The sequence below is a fragment of the Podarcis tiliguerta genome (genome assembly GCF_965153285.1).
Source record: "Podarcis tiliguerta genome assembly, chromosome: 9".
In the NCBI taxonomy this organism is placed as follows: Eukaryota; Metazoa; Chordata; class Lepidosauria; order Squamata; family Lacertidae; genus Podarcis; species Podarcis tiliguerta.
The window spans coordinates 75,123,799-75,146,138 of NC_139542.1; the positions used below are offsets into that span (position 1 = coordinate 75,123,799).

General features: G+C 43.6%; 1 protein-coding gene and 1 long non-coding RNA gene across 5 annotated transcripts; one reads left to right on the forward strand and one right to left on the reverse strand.

Moving 5' to 3' along the window:
- Positions 1 to 220: 220 nt before the first annotated feature.
- Positions 221 to 18,966, reverse strand: TSPAN3 (tetraspanin 3). 3 transcript variants are annotated; one of them, XR_014501997.1, is made up of 8 exons: positions 18,778 to 18,960; positions 7,715 to 7,906; positions 7,237 to 7,311; positions 5,764 to 5,865; positions 5,020 to 5,172; positions 4,174 to 4,257; positions 1,393 to 1,512; positions 221 to 1,173 (listed from the first exon to the last, which is right to left on the reverse strand). XR_014501997.1 is itself a non-coding variant. In XM_083399171.1 (7 exons), exons 1-7 carry the CDS (start codon positions 18,838 to 18,840, stop codon positions 1,006 to 1,008), a joined length of 762 nt encoding a protein of 253 aa, XP_083255297.1. In that variant the 5' UTR covers positions 18,841 to 18,966; the 3' UTR covers positions 221 to 1,005. The 3 variants fall into 3 exon arrangements, 2 of the variants coding, with proteins under 2 accessions (XP_083255297.1, XP_083255298.1); XM_083399171.1 differs by lacking the exon at positions 1,393 to 1,512 and having other exon boundaries at positions 221 to 1,098; positions 18,778 to 18,966; XM_083399172.1 differs by having other exon boundaries at positions 221 to 1,512; positions 18,778 to 18,947.
- A 464-nt stretch (positions 18,967 to 19,430) lies between these two features.
- Positions 19,431 to 22,070, forward strand: LOC310657926. 2 transcript variants are annotated; one of them, XR_014502005.1, is made up of 2 exons: positions 19,431 to 19,884; positions 21,143 to 22,070. It is a non-coding gene; the product is annotated as an uncharacterized lncRNA (long non-coding RNA). The 2 variants fall into 2 exon arrangements; XR_014502006.1 differs by having other exon boundaries at positions 19,431 to 19,880.
- Positions 22,071 to 22,340: the final 270 nt, after the last annotated feature.

Here is a 22,340-nt window from a genome sequence, read left to right on the forward strand (position 1 = left end):
TGTGGCTGAGGGGGGCACTGGGGGGGGGGTGGACCAGAGCGCAAAGCAGAGCAGCCCACCCCTCGTCCCCAGAGGCAGCAGGGGGAGGGAGGTTTGAGCTGGCAGGATCCGAGGGGCTTGGGATATTATCCCCACAGGTACAAGATGCCCCATCTTTTACATAAACGAAAAGAATAAATATCTTAAGAGTGAGGCATTGATAAAAAATAGTTAAGCATGATTTAGTTTGGAGAGGGATGTACAGACAATTTATTTAATCAGGTTTCCTATTTACATTTCACTTTCACATACTATTTTGCTACTCTATGATAACAATTCACTCAACACATCAACAGCCTTTTCATAGAAAAAATGAAATATTCATTATAGAACAGTAGTGCATACATTATACTCCTGAAAAGCCAGCTTGTACTTTAACACACTAAAAGTTTGGAAGATTTGTTCATTTGAATTTAAGGTCAAGAGATGCACTCGTGTGATTCTAAAATTTTGGTTAGTAGTCATGTTGTCATGTTCTGGACTTGACGTAATGCTCAACACACACTGGTGACAGGCAAGCGGCAAAAGGGGGGGTGGGGGGTGGGAAAGAAGGTGTTGCAAAATTAAGGTACCAGACTTCCCTCGTATAGACTTTGGCCAATTGCTCAGTGAAGATTGGAAGGACTCCACATACAAGAATCAAATCAGTACAACTTCTAGCAGTAACTTACCAAATTTACCTTTGGCTTTTCTGCCAAGCTGCTCTCTTCCCCTACTTAATGGCCTCAAAATAGTGTTTACTTGGTTACTATGATGTCTAGATATGTGGAAAGTTGGCTAAGGTAGTAGGGGGTCACAGTAACCAAAAGCCTTTGCCCATCACCAGTGAATGTGCCCGTCTTCCCAGTTTATGAAAAATGGACTTTCACCCAGTCAAAGCCAGCAAAGGAACTGCTGCAGCTGACTCAGGCAAGCCACCTTCCGAAGTGGAGAAAATGGAGTTCAAGCTTAGGTTTGCAGCTTCTTCTATGCGTAGGTTCCTCCTGTGATGAGCAACTCGTAAGCAGGGTCCCGACTCCTCCTGCAGAGCACAATGCAGGCACACAGCATACCCAGCAGCTGCAGAGAAGAGGAGAAGGAAACTGAGAACACAGGAGCATTATTTGTACCAGGTATTGGCCTTCTGAAAGCTGCCTAGACACCACACAGATGCAATTCAAGCCATTCTGTTTCAGGAGGGTATTGCCAGACCTCTCCCTTCAAGCTACTTTCCATTGTGCAATCCCTCATTTGCTCTGTGTTTCATTCAGAATCAGAAGTGCTTGCTATTTGCAACTCCCTTTAGCACCAGAGGTTTTAGGAATCAACCCACCATGGGGGCTGCCATGAGTTGAAGAGGAGGGTGGGTGCCACCTGGCACAGGCACACTAGGCATGTTTATCAATCACACAAGTGCCCTGACTCACAACAGGAGAAATGATATTCAGTGAGGCCTCATGGGGAAAAGCGCTGTCATTGGTTGCCATGTGTTTTCTGAGGGAAAGTTCAAGTATAATAAATAAATAAATAAATAAATAAATAATAATACCTTTATTGTCAATGTACAACCTGTGTACAATGAAATTAACCCAGCCTCCCCCCCATAAACTCAATCTCCTTGCTCTCTGTGTGCTTGCCATACAACACACCAACCCCGAAAGTCAGTTGTACCATATTATTTTCCATTCAGCAGCCTAACAGCCCACGGATAGAAACTTTTTTTTAGCCTGTTGGTACGACTGATAATTCCTGCCAACCTAGCAGTTCGAAAGCACGTCAAAGTGCAAGTAGATAAATAGGTACCGCTCCAGCGGGAAGGTAAATGGCGTTTCCGTGCGCTGCTCTGGTTCGCTAGAAGCGGCTTAGTCATGCTGGTCACATGACCCAGAAGCTGTACGCCGGCTCCCTCGGCCAGTAAAGCGAGATAAGCGGCGCAACCCCAGAGTCATCTGCAACTGGACTTAATGTTCAGGGATCCCTTTACCTTTACAACTGATTATATTTCTATATCTCCTGCCCGAGGGCAGAAGATTATAGAGGTCCTGGCCGGGGTGTGAATCATCCCTGAGAATTTTTCTCGTTCTCTTAAGGCAACGATCCCTTGCAATATTGTCTAGCGGGCTCAGGGGACAGCCCATGCTATCATGTGCTGTGTTCACCACCCTCTATAAAGACTTTCTGTCCGTGGCTGTTAAGCCAACGTACCACACTGTGATATAATATGAGAGGACACTTTCTATTGTGGACCAGTAGGAGGAGGTCATCAATTGTTGTTTAACATTGTTCTTTCGCAAGAACCTGAGGAAATGGAGTCTCTGTTGGGCCTTCCTAACCACCTGAGTTATATTGTTTTTCCAAGTGAGGTCTTCACTAAGGTAAACTCCCAGGAATTTAAAGAAAGAGACTCTCTCCACACAACCCTCCGATATACAACGCGGCTAGTTCCCCTCTCTTCCTCCGAAAGTCCAACACCATCTCCTTTGTCTTGATAATATTTAGGTGCAAGTTATTCTCTAGGTACCATGTAGATACTTTTTGAACCTCCCTCCTGTACACTGATTCATCTCCACCTGTAATTAGACCAATTATGGTAGTATCATCTGCAAAGTTAATAATTGCAGTGGATGGATTAGATGAAATACAGCCATATGTATACAACGATTACAGGTAGGGACTCAGCACACATCCCTATGGGGCGCCAGTGCTGAGCTTCAGGGAGGTAGATGTAACAGGCCCAATCCTCACTGTTTTGTGTACGATCCATCAGAAAGTCTTTAATCCAGTCACAGATGGTAGGAGAAAGGTCTAGTTCCATCAGCCTTTTGTTAAGAATGGATGGTATTAAAAGCCGAGCTATAATCAATAAACAACACTGTAACCTAATTGTTGTTTTGCCGCCTTAATACCTTTCCTGAGCTTTGTTCTTGCCCCTCTGTATATATCTATGTTCCCTGCCTTGAAGGCAGTATCCCGAGCTTTCGGGAGTGACCTTACTTCAGCAGTCATCCAGGGTTTGCAGTTCCCATAGACTCTGATGCACCTCTCTGTTGTTACATTATCGGTGCACACTTTAATATAAGGAAGTACAGCATCTGTGTATCTGTGCAGATCTTGATGTTCAAACACACTCAAGTATTTAGTAGTGTTTGGCACCCTGACTACAGCTTTTATAAAATCTGAGAATTTCACTGGAGATGTTTCCTCTCAAACATAACATGCTAAAATGGTACATCTAAAATTATCGCAAAGAGGGTAAAGGTTCAAACTTCTGATTTGTGTTGATGCCTTTTCAGCATGAACCACCACCAGGTAAATTGGACTCAAGGAAAGTGCTTATCTGGTTGATAAGCCAGATTCAAAATTCTCCCTCTGGGTCATCTGAACATGTGGGCGGAGCTGCTCACTTGTCAATTACCTGATGTCAGGTAACTCTTCCTTTGCAGCCCAGCTTGAACTGAAGCAGAGGCTGCAAAGAAAAATCCTTTGAAAGAATATCTCTTGCAAAGGAAAAATGAAGACTCGGCAATGAAGACTTGGTGTGGTCCCGATTCTCCCTGTTCCCACACCTGGTGTCAGATGGATGTGGTTTAATGAAAACCAGGCCACATGGGAAGGCCTGGTGGGAGGAGAATCAACTGCAAACACCCTTTCCCTGCCTGGCTTCTTGGAACAGCTTGTGATGGACAAAGACATAGGTGAGAGAATAATCCTTCTGGCATCTTACTCCCCGCCCCCACCAGGGATGGGACTGTGCCAACAGGCAAAGCCTCTTTGCTTGCTGGCATACTTCAATCTGTTCCGGAACTGGATGTTTAACCATCCAGTTTTAGGAAGGGCACATTGCATAGTCCCATGTGTAATATCACTTTTGTCAATACTTCAGGACTAGTTGTTCTGTGCAGATGTTTGTGTGCTTAGTTCAACACACTGTTTAACCAGTCTTTGAAGAAACAGTGTGTTGGCAATTCCAGAAATGCCCATATTTAGATGAGGCCATTTAAGAACCATCATGTATGGAGACAGAATGATATTTGAGGGTTTTTTTTGCCTGGTAAACCTGGTCAGAACAATACAGAGAAAATGGGAAAGCTCTGTAAAAATCTCTGTAGGAGATGGAGAACACACACATCAAAAGTTATATATTTTAAGTCTTACCTGGATGGCAGCAAATGCCAGAGCTGCCCAAATAACATACATCATGATCTCTTGTAGTTTCTTTACAACCAAAGCCTCGCATCCCTTAAGGAAAAAGAACAAGCCAGTGGTGCTGTTAGCGGTAGTATTTCTCTTCTAAAATGCTTATGCTACATTCTGGGACACCCCTCTCCTCAATCCAAACCCTTTGCCGTCTGTTAGATTTATGAAGCTTAGAAAACTGCAGATTGTGTGTACTGCTCTCTCTGCCCTCCAGTGTCCTCTGTACTCTTGCCAGGCAAAAGGGAACCCTTGGCTGTTCTAAGCATTAACCAGAAAGGCAAGAAACAAACAGCTGTCCTCTGCCTCAGAAGAGGGCTGAGATGCACTGCCTGCAACAGCAAGTCTTGGCACCTGCGATTCTCCACGGAACCCTTTTAAGGATGGCGCTGCTGGTGTCATCCTTTTCTACCCTGTGATAACCTGGGTTTTATAGCATTTTGTTTTAGCGTATGAGGACTCACATACAAATCACTTGGGTGAAAACACAGTGCAAAACCCTTACAGAAGTGTTATCACATACCTGAATTTCCCAAGAGAAAAGAAAAAGATGCATATGGGAGGGGGGGGGTGTTCATAGGTTCTAATGGAACCATAGGTCCCAATTAAGGTATTTGCTAGCCAATATGTAATAGTCAGCAGGCTACGGCAGACAAAATATGAGACCATTTAGGTTCAGAGCCACCTTTGCCTTGCTGGCTGGATGGCCTTGCATCAGGTCCGCCCGCGCACCCCCAGCCTAGCCTACCTCACAGAGCGGCTCCTTTTCCTTGCAAATTTTGCAGCTTAAGCAAAAGAGCTATTCACCTCGGCATAAAGGTCTGTGGGGTGAGTCAAACTTCCTGTGCAATTGCTGCTGGTGGCTTTACAGCAGCTGAGAGGGACACTGTTGTTTTTCGTTTCTTTGAACCAGTTTGTGGTCTCCCAGTCACTGTAGTTGTGGATCCCACAGCAGCGCAGCTACAAAGAAGGAGAGAAAGGGTGAAAAATTCCCCCAGTGAATCAAATTGTGCTCACTAAAAAGGGATACATATTTAGCAAAGCATAAAGGCCTGTGGGGCGAGGCAGCATGTCCCAGGATTCCTCTGCTTACTGCATAAAAAAAGACTCCTATCTCAAAAGATGAGCAGCAATTGGGTATCTTCCAACTAACATACTTCAGCACATAAAGCATGTGTGAACAATACACCTGCACCCTTCTACGTGAGCAACATCATGCACAGAGTGCCTCCAGCTGCTTCCAGGCCAGAGACTTAGGCCAGTTCTCACTGAGGCGGTAAGCCTGGGCTTCCCCAGATCAGGCTACAGGCAGGAGCTTGTGATGAAATGCTGCTCCACACTGAAAATTTCCTTCTGCACAGAAAGCAAAATGCCTGCAAGAACTAAAACAGAAGACCCCTTCTGACAGCATCCTCCCTAGCATTGTCGGCAAGGGAAAAGAGGAATACTATCTTATAGAAAGCAACAAGCCAGGAGCTGTAAATGTGGACTTCTTCCCTTTTCAGGAAGCAGTACAGTGCTTGCCTTGACAGTGTTTACATTGGCTCTCACCTGCCTCTGCACATAATCAATGGCACGGCTCGCAGCATCCGGGTTAGTTCCATTATACGTGTCATACACCTTCTTAATACTGTGATCGACTTCAGCCTCCACCTATTAAAACAAACAAGTGCAAGTTCTTTTCTAAAGTTATCCCATTTAGAGGCCTGCTGAGCCCCCATTCCTTCTATGAGTCTATTGATCAGTGTGTACAGTTATAGTTCCCTGATGCATCGCTTAGGGGGCCCTCACCTTCTGAAGCAAGGCAGGTGGTGACTTTGGGCTTTTCTCACTCACAAGACGGCTATTGCCATAGGAAGAGCAAGGCTGCTGTACCTTGAATGCAACACCCAAGCTGGAAGCAACTGCATTTGCTTGTATTGCTCTGACTCACCATTTGGAAATGGTGGCCTCTACCAGCCTTGCACAACCTGGGTCTGATCAGATGCTTTGAACTACAACTCTGACCATCCTGGTCCATTGAGCCATGCTGGTGGGGGGCTGAATGGAATTCAAAACAGCTGGAGGGCAAAGGCTTCAAGCTGATTGGCTTGGCTGGTTCTCACTACTTGGTCAAAGCCTGATCTAAGTGGGGTCCCCAAATGGGGCAAAGATGGGCTGAAGACTAGTGGATGGGGTGAAGGCAAACAGCAGCCTTCTAGTGCGGAAGCTGGTATGTCTGCATCCCTCATGTATTTTCTGGTCTCCTTCGCTTCTACCCTCCCTCAATCAAGGGAAAAGCTTTGGGAAATTTTTAAAACTGAAATCTACTTATTAACTGAGGTGGTCCCTTTCAACTGAACAATTCCATGATTTTATGATTTACTTAAAAGCATTTATAAACACTTAATATTGACAAAAATTCTAAGTGGTGTAGAATAACAAACAATACCAGTAAACAAAAACGCAACTGAAAACTCAAAACAACAGTACACAAACATATTAAACAGTAAGCATCTGACCATAAAAAACTGGAGAGACCAGTAAGAGTTTGAGGCCCCGCAACAAGCAACAAATGATGTACGATGTTAAAAAACACATTTTAATACTGTACATTTGTTTAAAATTTATCCAGCTCTTTGAAATTAGTGAAATTTCTGTGGGTCTAGTTCAGTGTTAACCCTAGGGTTTTTGTTTTTAGAAATTTCTACAAAGGCAGAATAGAATGCCATAAGAACAGCAGCTGGGCATACAGTAGTAACTTCCTGGATAGCTCAGCAGGTTAGAGCGTGGTACTGATAACGCCAAGGTTGAAGGATTCTGTTAGCTACAGTCATCCAAATTCTTTGCTTACTACCTTATTTTTCTCTAGCTTTTTATCTCTTTGAAATTTTAAAATACTTTTCTTAGCATGTGCCCACTTTATTTTTACATCTATAATTCCATTCCAATAGCCTCCAGCAATTTTATTTATCAGAAATACAATGCTACAGAATCCTAAGCACAGTTAACCACAATACTTAGCACTTAAGAAGAGACAACTACCTTTGCTCTGTAGATATAGCCCAGAACAACCACCACAACTTCAGTGATAAAAACCAACAGAAGGATGATCACAAACTGCAATAAAAAACATATTATGTTGGCAACTTACAGTTTTGTGAAGATATAACTATGCTATTTATAGGTTACACCCAGATAATCTAATAAAGTCATTCGGTAATGGTGAATGCACTCAATACCCATTGTGTTAAAGAGTCTTTACCGGTAATTTGAGGAAGCAAACACACCATTTCAAAAACATCAAAATGGTCAAGTTCAGCATACAGCTTCTTTAGACAAGGTACACTAAGCTTAGGAAGCTGGCTCAGCATTCCAAATGGTGCATTTCAAGAAGCAATTATTTTATGATAAAGACAGGTAGCGTTTACAGCAACTATTAGGCTCCAAAACACACTGGCAGTTCTGAGGAAACACTTGCCAGTGTGTCAAACAGAAAACCCTTTCCAAACATCAGACTTACTGTAGCGAGTCCACAGCGGCTTTCCCGGATCGTGGCACAACAGCCAATCAAACCAATGATAAAGAGAAGTGTCCCCACTGCTATGATAACCACTGCAGGGATGAGTGTATAAACATCTTCAAAGAAGTGATCGTAGTCATCGTATGTGATGAAGACATAGGCTCCCACGTAGCACAAGATGCCAGCTGCTGCCTGCAAAAAAAAAAAAAAAAAAAGGGAGGTAAGATCAGAATTCCTTTTAGCCTAACACTTGGGTTGTGTGTATTTGTGCACACACACACAGGTTTTCAGGCTTCTGCTCAACAAATATACAAATATTTTATGGGGTGATTTCTTTACAGGTTATGCTGTAGCTCAGTAATACCAAACTAAATGCAGCATTATGCAAATCTATGGTTGCAATCATAACCGCTTAGCACAAGCTACTGGTTAAGCATGAACTTCAGCATGAGATGCTATTAATTGCCTCACACACAAAGCTTCTACTAAGGATTGAGGTGCTAAGCATTACATCCCGGACAATTAACGACCTACTTTCTAGCAGATGGGAAATGCACCAACTCCTTCCCCTCTCAACTTGAGGAACTGATATTCCTCAATCCCAGAAACCAGAAAAGCTACGTTATATATTATTCATTGCGACTGCACCGAAGGTCATTGCCAACTTAAGCCCCATTGCCCAAACCCAGCAAACTTCCAACTCAAGCTGCTGATTGTGCTAATAGCGCAAAATTATTTCCACTTCCAACTGTTGAAACGTTCAGGAGAGGATATATTGTTTATTAACATCCTTGCTAATTTGCGCTAGCAAGTTCCTTTACACAGCAGAAAACTTGTTGCAAACTTGTGTGAGTTTCTTGACAATATGCAATTCGATCTGGCCTGTCCAGATTGAAATGTGTTCTAATAATTTCCTGGTAAAACCCCTTGAAACCCTCCTAAAAGAATAAAGACACCAGTGTCTTATTCATAATTAACAAAAAGAAAGTTTACTCACGATCAGGCAAAGCACAGTGTGATCCCTGAAGGCAGGCTTTAGGCTTAAAGTTACAAACTTATACTAACAGGTTTATCCCATAAGGGTTGACCTAGTGACTGCAGTTAGCAGTCCGGCAGTTCACAGGACGAAAGGAAGATGGAAAAGAGAGAGGTGGCTGCATGACTTGGCCTTTTCTCGGGTCTGGAAAGGTCACACCCACCTACTAGTTGCATGAAAAGAAGGATGCTCCAGGCCAGGAGGAACAGGAAGTTTCAACTGGCTGGACCAAACATTCCCTTGCATGTCCACTCTGGCAAAACAAGGAATGTTGTATTTGACTGCTCCCAGTGGATTACATCCCACACCAACACCAGCAGCATTAATGCTGGTGAATGTTTTTCTAACCTCCATACACATAAAGAGGTGTTCTCACATAGCCTCAGTAGAGTGGGTTAAGTTCCACAAATCAATTTGCACAGGATCGCACCATAGGTCCCAAGTCTGATCCTACATGGGATATTCATCAAGCAGTTAACATTCTTCAGGACATGTGCTAGAAAAACTCCATTATATCTGCTGCTTTCAATTTACAGCACTAGAGCTGTCACCTGCAACGTCTGGCTTCAGTGTAAGCAACTTTGCCGGATGTCTCCAAATCTATGTTCTTGAGGACAACTAGGATTGTCTACCTGAAAGGAGTGTTAGAAACTGGGAGAGAACAGCTATTTGCCACATGGCTCCTGGAACCTAGGCTACGGCCACAAAAAACATAAGTGGCTAATTGCCTTTTCTTCACAGTTCAGCAACACTTTATATTTGTTTTTTTGAAATGCATGAACTAATTCACAATTCACTTCAGTGACACACTTTTAATATCACATGTTTAAAAGCAATTCTTAATTGGACACCACAAACGTAAATGGGGCTCAGACCCTGTAAAAATGGCCAAAACCGTAAGTCATTTGAATAATTAATATTTACAAATACCAACATATGTGTGTGTGTAGATAAATATTTATATATCTAGTATGTGCCCTTTTACCCTAGCCTTAATAATCTCTCTCTCTCTTACACACACACAGCTTTAGCCATTGAGGTCCCCATCCATGCACACTTTACTTGGGAGGAAACCCCACTGAACTGTAGGGATTTACTTTCAAGTAGAAGGCAGCCTCTAGATCAGGATTGGAAACAACCCTTTTCTTTTTCCAAATGGTACCCAAATTGCTTCTTTTGTTTCTTATAAATTGTATTTATTGTATTACAGTTTCCATAAAATTATACAGTGTACCTGTATAAAATTATACGCTTCAGGTTACAGACTCCGCTAACCTAGAAATATTACTTTGGGTTAAGAACTTTGTTTCAGGTTTTGTAAAGATTTTTGGAGTGCTTTTATTGGCTGCCTTTTCATTTTCAATTGTGTAGGATTTTTGGGTGTGTGATTCATTCCCTCTGCCTCAGGGATGTCCTGATGAATCTGGCCCAAAGGGTGCATCGGCTCCCCCTCCTTTTTCATAGCAACCAGCACTTCTGGGACACTCAGAAAATGAAGGAACCAGCTCTCTCCTCCTGTCTAACATTCAGAGGTTCCATTTGGCCATCATAGTTAATAGCGACAGATGTATCCATGCTTCTTTAATGTGCTCCTAAAACCCCCCTATATAAACCAGCCTATTCTGTGGCACATTCTATGGCAGCATATGCCACAGGTTATTAAGCAATGCATAAAGAACCTATAATTGTCTGTGGTTCTCCGAAGTCTAGCAAGTGTTTTAAGAAGAGGCCTAGGTTACAGTCGCAACAACACAATGTCTAGGCACTCTTTGTTTTTTAAAAAAATAAATAAAACAAGATCACAGAGCTGAAAATGAATTGTGAATATTGCCAGCACAATAAAAATTTAAAAGCGTAATGTGGTGTTTTCCCACTTTTTTGCTGCTGTTTTGATTCCCTTGGGTTATTTCAGGTGTGGCCTTTTGAAAAATGGAAGCAAACAACCATTCCAAAATCATACTGAACTTCAATGAAAGTTTAGCAAAAGTAGCTACTCCTGTCCCAACATCAGGAGCAGAAATAAGCAAAAAGCGACTAGGCTTATCAAATATCGTACACCAGTCTTTAAAAAAAATTAATACTGTAAAATCCATTCAAATCTGTTTTAGAATAGTTAACACAATCTCTTATAATACTATTTGGCTGGGCTGTATTTCCTAATACAAACTTCAAATAACTTTTAAGTTTCCTTGGCAGCTGCTCATGCCCCCAAGCAAGAACAGCAGCAATAGCAGCCACACACCCAAGGCATTTATTTGTTTAATTCAGACATGCATATCTAGCTTTTTTAATCCAACGGTTTCACAAGTTACGTTTACAACTGAAGTGAACCAAAGCATCCAGCAAAACTACCAAATAAACAAGTATCAATAAAACCAGGACCACAAAACAGCAGCAGCAAAGCACCTTGTTGTTGATAAAAAACCAAGGTAAAGAAAGTCATTTTAACCCAGTGCTAACAGCTAACATGTGAAAAGGAAGGGTGCCAGACAAGCCTTTCCAGGAGGAAATTCTAAAGATGGGAACCAACCCATAATACAATTGAAAGGCAAAGTCGCTTCTTATGGGAAGAGTATTTATTGGATTCATGGACTATATAACTCCCAACCACAAAACAGGCAGCTAATTGACTGGTGTTCCAACCCTACATTGAGCTACCTGCCAAAGCCCCAGCACAGCTATTTTAGATTGGGTCCATACATGGCTATCGAAGTTGTTTAACAAATGCCACAGTCATAATGCCAGTCAAGTATACGCTTGACTCAAGTTAATGCAACTGTGGAATGTCTGTAGAAATCATTTCGAACGCATTTATTTTTTTAAATCAGTATGGCAAAATCAGTGTCACACCACGTTGTTCTGCTCTGTCGCACACCAGCTTAAAGAAACACGTAATCACACTGGCCAGAAATCAGGGAAACTTCCGAATGAGGCATCCAAACATGCAGAATTAAAAGGCTTTTATTTAAAGGGAAAAAAAGCAATACCTGTTCCAAGTAGAGCAGATGTTAGAAACAAAGTTGTCACACACATTTTGGGAGTCTTTCATGTTATCTCCTAAGTCAAATGGCAATCTGAAGTCAATTAAAATACAGTGGTGCCTTGCAAGACGAAATTAATCCGTTCCGCGAGTCTCTTCGTCTAGCGGTTTTTTCATCTTGCGAAGCAACCCTATTAGCGGATTAGCGCTATTAGAGGTTTACCGGCTATTAAAGGCTTAAGGGATTAGCTGCTAAAAGGCTATTAGCAGCTTAGCGCCTTAGAAAAAGGGGGTGGGGAGCGAAAAAACCCCTCAAGAATCGCAAGACATTTTCGTCTTGCGAAGCAAGCCCATAGAGAAATTCGTCCTGCGAAGCACCTCTGAAAACGGAAAACCCTTTCGTCTAGCGGTTTTTCCATCTTGCGAGGCATTCGTCTTGCGGGGCACCACTGTACCACAATATATTATTTCCAATCCAACAGGGAAGACTTATGTCTCTGAAATACAATGGTACCTCTGGCTCCAAACTTAATTCGTTCTGGAGGTCCGCTCTTAACCTGAAACCTGTTCTTAACCTGAGGTACCACTTTAGCTAATGGGGCCTCCCGCTGCCGACCGATTTCTGTTCTCCTCCTGGGGCAAAGTTCTTAACCTGAGGTACTACTTCTGGGTTAGCGGAGTCTGTAACCCGAAGTGTTTGTAACCCGAGGTACCACTGTACCACCATTCCTTTTGATTGCTAGCAATCATAGGCTATGGCTTGAGCAAAGGTATCTACTTTCTCCCATTCACAGAAAACTCAATGTCCCTGAACTACCAGGAGAGAACTTGATCTCTGCACTCATCGCCCAGAAACACTCATCCATCCATCAAACCTGATCATAGTTATTAACGGTTCTTCAAGGGTAACAATGTGTTTGCATGAGGAAATCCCAAGCGAGTGTTTAGCTGCACCTTCATTAAACATGCAGGGATTCAGCTGCCAGTACAAATACTTGTGTCCATGGAGATTCCCTTAAGTATCTGAAAGAGAGGCCTGCTTCTAGACTGACTGTGCAGAAGGAAAAGAAAGGGCTCGCCAGGAGATCACGGAACCATTTGTAAGACAGCTGCAAAACTTGCAGAGCACACAGGGTCTATCCCAGCACAGCATTTCTGCTCTTCAGAAAAAATGCATGCACTGCATCACTGAAACACAGTTGTGTTAGAGAGAACACAAGGATATTGTCATGCTTTTTAATTTTAAACTTACATGAAGGTGGCTGCAGTCTACGAATGTTTGCTTCATTTATGCCACTGTAGCACAACTCTGACATCTTGTTTTATTGAGATGAATCTCTAATAATGGGGTCCCATTAGCTGCATTTGCACAAGGAAACACTCTTGAGTGGACATGAAGGGGGAGGGGGAGGATGGTGCTAACATTAATCTTTCAATGTTCTAAGAGATTCTCAAATTGTGGATATTAAAAGGAAGGTCTGCAAAATGTATTAACATTTACATCGTTATTTTGCCATGGTAATTGTGGCATCTCAGGTATGCCCAACCTTTAATGTATCAAGATTTTGAAGACTCAGCTGTACAGGCAGTCCTGCAAAAAACGGTATCTTGTGAAAGGAGTCTTCATAAGCATGTTGCTGGAGAGGCGCTATTCAAAAAGAATTACCGGTAGGTTGCAATCCCAATTCCATATGCCTGAAAGTAAGCCCTTTTGATTGCAGTAGGATCTATTTCTGTGTATAAATGGTTAGGATTGTGCTGTTAGGCCTGTTCTTCCAAGAATTTTGATATAATAGACTATTAATTTTGATATAACAGTACTGTGGCTGCAGTACTTGCTGAAAATGAAACAACGTATTTGGCACAGAGAGGGGGAGGAGAGATTGAAATTGTGTGTTTGTGTGTTTGTCTACACTCATACATCCCAGTATTTACAAATACTTATGGATGGCCACTATTGCTGAGGCTGAACCCCATTTATTTTTGTGGTGTCCAATTGACAATTGCTATTAAATTACTATTACAAATGTGATATTACAAATGTGTCACTGATGTGAACTGTGTATAGTGGTACCTCGGGTTAAGGGCTTAATTCCTTCAGGTGGTCTGTTCTTAACCTGAAGCACCACTTTAGCTAATGGGGCCTCCTGCTGCTGCCGCGCCGCCAGAGCACAATTTCTGTTCTCATCCTGAAGCAAAGTTCTTAACTCGAGGTACTATTTCTGGGTTAGCGGAGTCTGTAACCTGAAGCGTATGTAACCTGAAGCGTATGCAACCCGAGGTACCACTGTATTAGTTCACATGTTTTTTTAAAAAAAGATTACTGTAATTGGCAAAATGTGTGACTGAATTATTAACGTCAACAATATACAAAAAGCATTTTTTGCTTTGTAATCTTAAAGGGGAAAAAGGTGACTAGACATTTCAATGTTGTGTCTGTAACGTAGATTTAAGGGGCATCTGGTCAATAGAGCTGCTGACCACTGATGGTTTGTAGGCACTGCAACCACTGATGCAGCCTGGGCTTCAAATTATGTCCACACATGTACACTGAATACATTTCTCATCATATAAAGGTTGTCAATACTAAGAGACAAGCCCCATTCTCATCTCTTGACTGAAATCCAGTTCAAAACTACAGCAGTTGTTGTTTTGTAAAAAGCATCACAAAACAGAAATGCCCTGCTGGAACATTGTCCAGCGTGCCATTTCCACTAATAAGTCAACCAGATGTCATAGGAAGGATATAAAGGCAAAAGCCCTCTTCTGCTATTATGTCCCAAGAACTGGTATTCAGAGTCATACAGTCTCTGACCCAAGATTACCAGAATCAGATGGAACAGGTATCATTTGCAAATGCATTTTGCCCTTTAAAGAACTGCTTTCTCCACAGAGGAGCTGCAAAAAAAATGTAGCTGGTCAAGGGAGCCAGGAACTCAAAAAGGTTGAAAACCTCTGGCTTAGTATTGAAAAAACTCCCAATGAGTGGCAAGAGGAAATGGGGGGTGGGGGTGGAAAGAATGGGAAAGAAAGGTAAGCAGGACAACAATAGCCTCATTCTCTTGTGTTCACTTTGTAACCTGAGCTGGCTCTTCAGCACTACCAGCTTCCTTGATCTGTGTAAGAACAATGCAGCCCACAGCAAGCTTCTTCCAAGATGAAGTTACATGCAGTTCAAGGCTGCCATGAAAGAAACGGTGCCCAGCAAGATCCCAAGAGAAACAGCATGCTCCAGGTCAACAGAAACTGATGCACGTCTAAGCAACTGTGAGCCACTTGTTCTGCCTTAGGAGCTCACTGCTCTCAAATGGTGTTCACATTACACTAGTTCAGTTTTGAAGAGGAGGAGAGAACATTAGCTGTAGTTCTCAAGTTTCAATCTTAGTAATAATTCATAGGCTCAGGTACTAATCAATCTTATTTGGTGCACCTTTGCAGCACTACGCTGAACCCAGACAGGAGCCAAGCTAAACTAGTATACACGCAAAGCTATTAAGGAATGTGCTGCAATTGTTCTGTACAACACGACACCTTTGAGAGCTATATGGTAGAAAAGCCGCCAAGAAAACAATTTTTTAAAATCTGCAGAGAACTTCCAACTGTCTGTTCTGTAAAGCTCTGGTGTGTTTTTACATTTCTTAAATTTGTTAAATAGCAAGATCTTAATACAGTGGTACCTCGCAAGACAAAAGAGTTTTTTGTTTTTTGAGTTGCTTCGCAAGACGAATTTCCCTATGGGCTTGCTTCGCAAGACGAAAACGTCTTGCGCCTTTTTCTTAAAACCGTCAATGCATTCCTATGGGAAACCGTCAATGCATTTCCTATGGGAAACCGTGCTTCACAAGACGAAAAATTCACAAGACGAAAAAACTCGCAGAACAAATTAATTTTGTCTTGCGAGGCACCACTGTAGCTACACATATTAAACCATGGTGAGATAGATATAAAACATCTAAGGATGCACTGGTTGACCAAGGGTTAGGGGAGTAAATGTGTCCCTATTCTGTACTAAATGTGCCCCTGTGACAAATTTAATAAGAACATACAAAGCAGGGTATCTAGCTAGTCCAGCGTCCTCTTTGTCAGAGAGGCCAACCACAAACTGGGCATGAAGGCGGTTGCCCTTTCTTACTTTTGCCCACCCCTCCTCTGGCAAACTGTATCCTGCACACCTGCCTCTAAACAAGGGGGTTCCATTTGCCTCCAGTACAGAAAGTGCTCTCTTCCTTCACTCATTTGTCAAATCGCCTTCTTAAGCCATCCCATCATGCTGTGGTAATAAATTCCATATGAATTGTGGGAAGTGTTTTCTATTGCCTTTAGTAACCCAACTCTACTGCCTATTAATTTGACAAGCTCCAATTCTTGTATATAAAAGAGGCACCATCTCCAGTTAAAATAGCAGATGAATTTCCTAATTTCCTGTGATGAAAAAAACCTAGCATGTTTCCACTGTCATTTTTCAGACTACAGTAGTTTCTCCTAGTTGCAGAGAAAAATGGATTTGAATACCAGAAGCCCTCCTGAAATATACAGTGACTTTTTTGTCAATATCGGAGCTGCTACTCCAAGGCAGCTCAGGCCCACCTATGCCTCCACCTCCCCAGAGTCTTAGAATTACCTGTCGACAACAGCTTTAACTCAAATGTTTTTACACAACAACAGGTAGTTTGAAATGCAACATTTCCCACTAACTCTAAATTGATACAGGCCAAGTTATTTGTATCTTTCGCTTACAGATTTTCTGAAATTCCCAGAGAACTGAACAATGCACCTAGCTCAGCAGCAATATTGCCTTCAGAGCAACACTAACTTGGAAACAATGGATGAGCCATCCCTTCTCATCTCAGCGCAAAAGAAAAGCTGTCCACCGTATAATAGTGTCCACTGTATCCCATACATCTTTCGAATCCTGCCTTCTAGAGAAGCACATTGCTCGGCACTTTAAGCACACAATGGTCTGGTTGAAATCTTTTATAAGGCACTGTTTTTAAAAAGCCTTGCATTTGCCTCAGTGTTCGAAACCAACCAGGCACCTTTGCGACTCAGGAAAGCCCCCTTGCAACCAAGCGGAGATTTCCTGCTGCAAGGTTTCTGCGGCTGAGCATCTGGCATTCCCTCCCCAGAAAGCCTTTTTACATGCTGAAGAGACTCCATTGTGTGTGTGTGCGTGTGTGTCACATACATATATATACACACCATCCTAGTATTTACAAATACTTATGGTGGACCACTATTGCTGAGGCTGAGCCCCATTTATGTTTGCGGCGTCCAATTAAGAATTGTTCTTAAAAATGTGATATTAACAATGTGTTACTTATATGAATTGTGTTCAGGTGTTTCAAAAACATTGAAAGTGCTCCCACATCTGGGGGGGGGGGGGATGGCAACCAGCCATTCTATTTTTGCTCCTGTAACCCAGGTTCCAGGAGGCAAATAGCTTTTCTGTTCCAGTTTCTAACACTGGTTTGCTTACTTTTCTAGTCTTTAAATTATAGCTTGGTTTATTTTGACTTTTTTACTTGTATTTCTTTAATTCTACTTTTCCCTTGTATACAAAATCACCTCTATGATCTAAAAACAGCTGTGGCACAAATGTTTCCGTCTGCAACTATATTTCTGCTGCTGCAAACTACTGTACCCTAATCTTATGTGGGACGTTTGATGAAGAAGAATCATTGCCCAGTGGCAGGGCACCCAATTTTCATGCAGAGCGTCCCAGATTCAATCCCTGGCATCTCCAGGTAAGGCCAGGAGTGCGTGTGTGTAGCACAATATTTTTTTCCTATGAACTGGAAAATTTTCTGATGTCCTAGACTAGAGTGTGATCTAACGTAGCATGATTATTTTACTTTTATTTGGTAAACAAAACTAAAAACTTTGAAACTGCCTAATGTTGTATTTTTTTATTGGCATCTGTTCATACTGCCATACCAAAACAAGTAGAAGAAAATCAGGAAAAACTTACTGAGAGCTGCCAAAGAAACATGCCACATAACACTGAAAGGACTAGAAGTGGGTAACAACTGAACTGTAGAAGTACTATTTATAGCAATGTTATTTTTGCTTATTAATATAGTATTACCGCATTCCAGAGCCCTTTTTTCAAACAGCTGGCATAATGAATCTGACATTACAGTAATTTGAACTCCAGCCCACTGGCGCTTGAAGGTTATACTGTACATGCCTTCATGTTCTTCAGTTGTATTCGCTTAAGTTAGGTTATGCTGATCTCATGTCTTCCTTCCCATCTCTCCATCTTCTAGAGGTATTTTTTTCTAAACTGCTGTTCTACTAACCTGCACCTTAATATTGACAACAGCCCCTCCCCCCCAAAAAAGTCTGAGCTCAGCTGGATATAAATTTAAATGAGGGGGAATAAAAATTTGGCACAAACCATTTATGTAAACAGAACACAGAGCCAGTCTTGAAAATTGTGCCCACTTTGTGCCCGACCTAATCCTAAATGCCACCCCTGCCAGCCCCGCACATTGTCCTAGTTTGGGGCAGACCCCATTCCCACCCTCTCCTGCAGCGCCGGGCTGTACCTTCCCTTCTCCCAACGATGGCGAAGGATGAAGTGGGGAAGCAAACGGGGCGGGACCTCAGCTGGGTCCACACCAGCCCCTTCCTCCGGCCCCCGGCGGGCCAGGCCCGACTGCTGAGGCGGCCTTGGATTTTTTCCTAGCCAACCCACTCTTCCCAGGTGCGAAAACGGTGGGAAGAGAATTTGAGGCCCAGCGAGTCCCTCCCAGCCCCGAAGGGCAGGACGCGGCGGAGGGAAGGGGCTGTCCCGGGCGGCTCTCGCGGCCTCTGCAGGGCCCGCCTTCCCCGGCCCGGCCCAGGTCAGCGGTCGCCCCTGGCGGGATGAGGCGCCTCCGTCTCCCGCGACCGGAGCCCGGGCGAGAAAGAGCCGCGTCCCCCGGGGATCCCTCGCCATTCAGGCCTGGGCGGGTCTGCCCCGCGTGTGCAGCGTCCACACGTGTAGTTTATATGCGTGTCTGAACAGGGCGGGGAGGGGCCCTCCCCCCTCGCGCGGCGCCTCACCCAGAAGATGAGGTTGAGGAAGACGAGGACGGTCTTGGAGGACGTGATCCCGCACTGCCCCATGGCCGGCGCCTTCGCCTCCTCCGCCTCCACCGCCGCCGCCTCCTCTTCTTCCTCGGCTCTCCGGACTGGGCTCCCTCCGCCGCCCTGCGCCACGTGGCTCCGCCCCTTTGTGACGCCATCGCGGCGGCGGCGAGGAGGGCGAGGCTCGCCGAGGCTTAAGATGGCGCCGCCCGCGTCACGTGATGCCGGAGGACGCGCTCAGCGGCGGAAGGGCCTCTAAGATGGCCGCCGGCCTGCAGGGCGTCTGCGCACGCGCGTCCGGCAGGAGGGGCCTCCTCTCGGAGGGGGACCCCCGAAGCGCAGCGCTGGCCGGATCCTGTCTGGCCCCGGCCTCCCCGCCGGGCAGAAGCCTGCTTTGTCTTCCCCGAGGGGTCGCCCTGCGCCCCCTGGATCCTCGGCCGCCTCCTCGGTGGTGGCGCCCGCCCTGGGAGCGTCAAGGAAAGAAACAACTAGCTGACCATCTGAAGGCAGCCCTCTTGAGGGAAGGTTTTAAGGACCGGTGTTTTCTTGGGTTTTTAATATTCTGTTGGGAGCCGCCCAGCGGGGCTGGGAAAACCCAGCCAAATGGGCGGGGCATTAATAATAATAATAATAATAATAATAATAATAATAATAATAAATATTACTATTACGGGCAACGTCCTGACACTTGCAGCCCAGCTATTGATTGACAGGTCAAGTTCAATTACATGGGACCTGTGGAAGTTTCCATGGGGAAGTGTTTTGCTTTCAGGTGTTTTTTTTAGGTCCTGTTTCCTGCAGAGGCCTCCAAAATCATACCAAACTCATTCTCTCATTCTCTTCCTTATGTGGCAAAAAACCGACCAAAGGCACACACTGCCTAGTCACAGGAGGGAGGTCTGCTTAGGGCTGGGGAAGTCCCTCGGTGTACAGAATAACAAAAAAGCTTTAGGCAAGATGCTGAGGCCACAGGAGCTGCAGGGGAGAAAATGGTATTTCTGTGCAATGGAGTATCCTGGAAAAGGGTATGACTGGCTGGCTGCCCTATACAGGTGTGGTCCATACTGCAACATTTTGATGCAGGTAGGCACCACTTGTATTTCCTGAACACACGTCTACCAATTTGTGCCTAAAGCAAGGGTGAAATCGTAATGTCTGCAACTAATGCATGTAGTTTGTGATGAGCCTTTTTGCTCATTGTCTAGAACGGGTCAGCAAACTTTTTCAGCAGGTGGCCGGTCCACTGTCCATCAGACCTTGTGGGGGTCTGGACTATTATTTTTTTGGGGGGGGGGATGAACGAATTCCTATGCCCCACAAATAACCCAGAAATGCATTTTAAATAAAAGCACACATTCTACTCATAAAAACACACTAATTCCCAGACCATCTGTGGGATAGATTTAGAAGGCGATTGGGCCGGATCCGGCCCCCGGGCCATGGTCTAGCATCTCTGAGCCCCAAGAGTATCCCCAACCCGCTTTTGGATTAACTGACCTGGTGGGGTTTACCATCTTAGAACTTCTTATCCCATCATCTCACTAGCCCATTAATCTAAACTAGCCCCAAATGAACAGGGCTAGAAATACCTAAAAAATTCCCCATCTCAATCAAGTTTGCTGTTTCTGGTTAGCTTTGTCCCAGATTATCTTGGGCAGACTAAATATAGGCACAGTCAGGAACTGATTTGGTCTTTCTGCTGCTCTGCCTCATTTTTCTTGGCTTAGAAGGGTTCAAACTCGTAGTGTGGTTCACCACAAAAACAAGGTCGATTAAAAAGGGGAACAGCAGGATGATAAATAGTGCTTGTGAAGTTCATTTTAAAAAGGAAGTTGTTCAGTTTCTCCGGCCCATAAAGGAACTAACTCCAGTTTTTCTTTTTACAAAACTAGCTAGTTCAGCTGGGGTTCATCCTTAGCCATCCCCCCCCCCCGGGTTCAGAACGTTATAAGCTGTTGTGCCAAAGTACAGGATCCAAGTGTTATTCAGGGCCAGACAAGTAATGCAGTGTAAGATGTCTGACAGAGAGTGACAATTTCCCCATAATTGTATTCTACTAATAAAAAGGTTTTGCCCTCCTTAATTTGTGCGAGCCCCACAGCTGTTAAAGGTGTAAGGCATCACATCCTTTCTTGTACCTGTTTTTACTGCAAGCTGCTTCTGTTGGAAGAGAGTCAGTCTCTTCAGCAAGGAAGATAAAGGAAATGCCTCAGATTCCCTCCAATTGCTTAGCAATAGTGATTAAATGACTGAGCAGCCTCAGCAACAGCGGTGTCTCTGTATCTGCTTAATAAGACTTGGAATGCTGTCTTCATATTTTGCTTTCTAATTTTCTTTATAGGTGTCCAACTGACATTAAAAAAGAAAGATGAAAGGAATGAACGTGAAGATGAAATCATTCAAAGTTCTACCCCAAAATGAACTTAATTCATCTTCAGTTTACCTGGCAACTCTGGGAACTACTCTCAGAAGTAGTTCAAGAGTTTTGAACTGGTTCAGTTAGGTGCCACAATGGAGCAGGCTCTCTGATTCTTGGGGATCGCAATGTGTCCATTCTGTTATAAGCTGATGACCTAGTTTTGTTTTCTGTGAACAAAATTGGACTTTGCAGGTCCCAATAATATCAGTAGCCTGCTCCTGAGTAACTTGGAGCAGAGTTTTCAGGGAGGTTTTGTGGAACAGCAGTATTCCTGTTGAGATACGGTGGTCAGGCACTCTTTGTACTTACTGGAAACTGGAACATGACGCCAGCCAAGAACAAGCATCCATTATCACAGCCTGTTATTCTATTTCATCCCCTCAAATCAAGGAAACAATTCAGGGCTTCACTACCTTGAGATGCTGGCTTTTCTGCAATTCCGTTGAGCCCTTGTTGAACTTAGGTTTCAACAGATGCCCTCAGCATACTTGGAATAGCACACATGGAATGGCATTTTTGGATGTAATCAGGTTGCAGACGCACTGCTTGTAGATTTGCCCTTTACATATGGTGTCCAGAGAAATTTTTAAATTCTCTATTGGTTCTCAAATTGATCCTCCCAGGAAGTGATAGTTGAATTCTTAGCCAATAAATACACATCTGGTAGCCATATTTGCTCTGGCACCTAAGAAGCTTCATTCCAGTTATGTTAATGCTTTGTAATTTTCAATTTTTATGCTGTAAATGTGTGATTTTAGAGGAATGTTTTGCTTTTGATCCTCTTTGTTCATTGTGAAGGCCTTTGGTGATATACAATAAATTGAAATGAATGATATTGTTACCTGTGAAATATTGCTCTACACAGCTTTCTGTGAAATATATAATGTGTTTTTGGATGCTTTCAGAAATGCTTCCTTGTTGGGAAATAATTGTTTGACTATTTTAGGATGCAATGATTTGTAAACAGATAAAGAACGATGCTAGGAAAGTTACACAACAGAGGCTTGTGTGGCTGTTTCTTGCCTGTGGATTTGAAGACTGATTCATTGAATAGCTGCCTTGTGACCTACTTTTCTAAGAGAGCCTGCAAATACTGAGCCTAGGAATTGCGACTGTGGTG

Excerpts from the sequence above, each read along its gene's own strand:
- TSPAN3 (XM_083399171.1), bottom strand. The coding sequence starts at position 18,840 with ATGGGGCAGTGCGGGATCACGTCCTCCAAGACCGTCCTCGTCTTCCTC. Across the intron at positions 5,173-5,763 it reads TTGATTATGTGCAGAGGCAG|CTGCGCTGCTGTGGGATCCA; the intron begins GTGAGAGCCAAT and ends CCTTCTTTGTAG. Across the intron at positions 4,258-5,019 it reads CCACAGACCTTTATGCCGAG|GGATGCGAGGCTTTGGTTGT; the intron begins GTGAATAGCTCT and ends TTTTTCCTTAAG.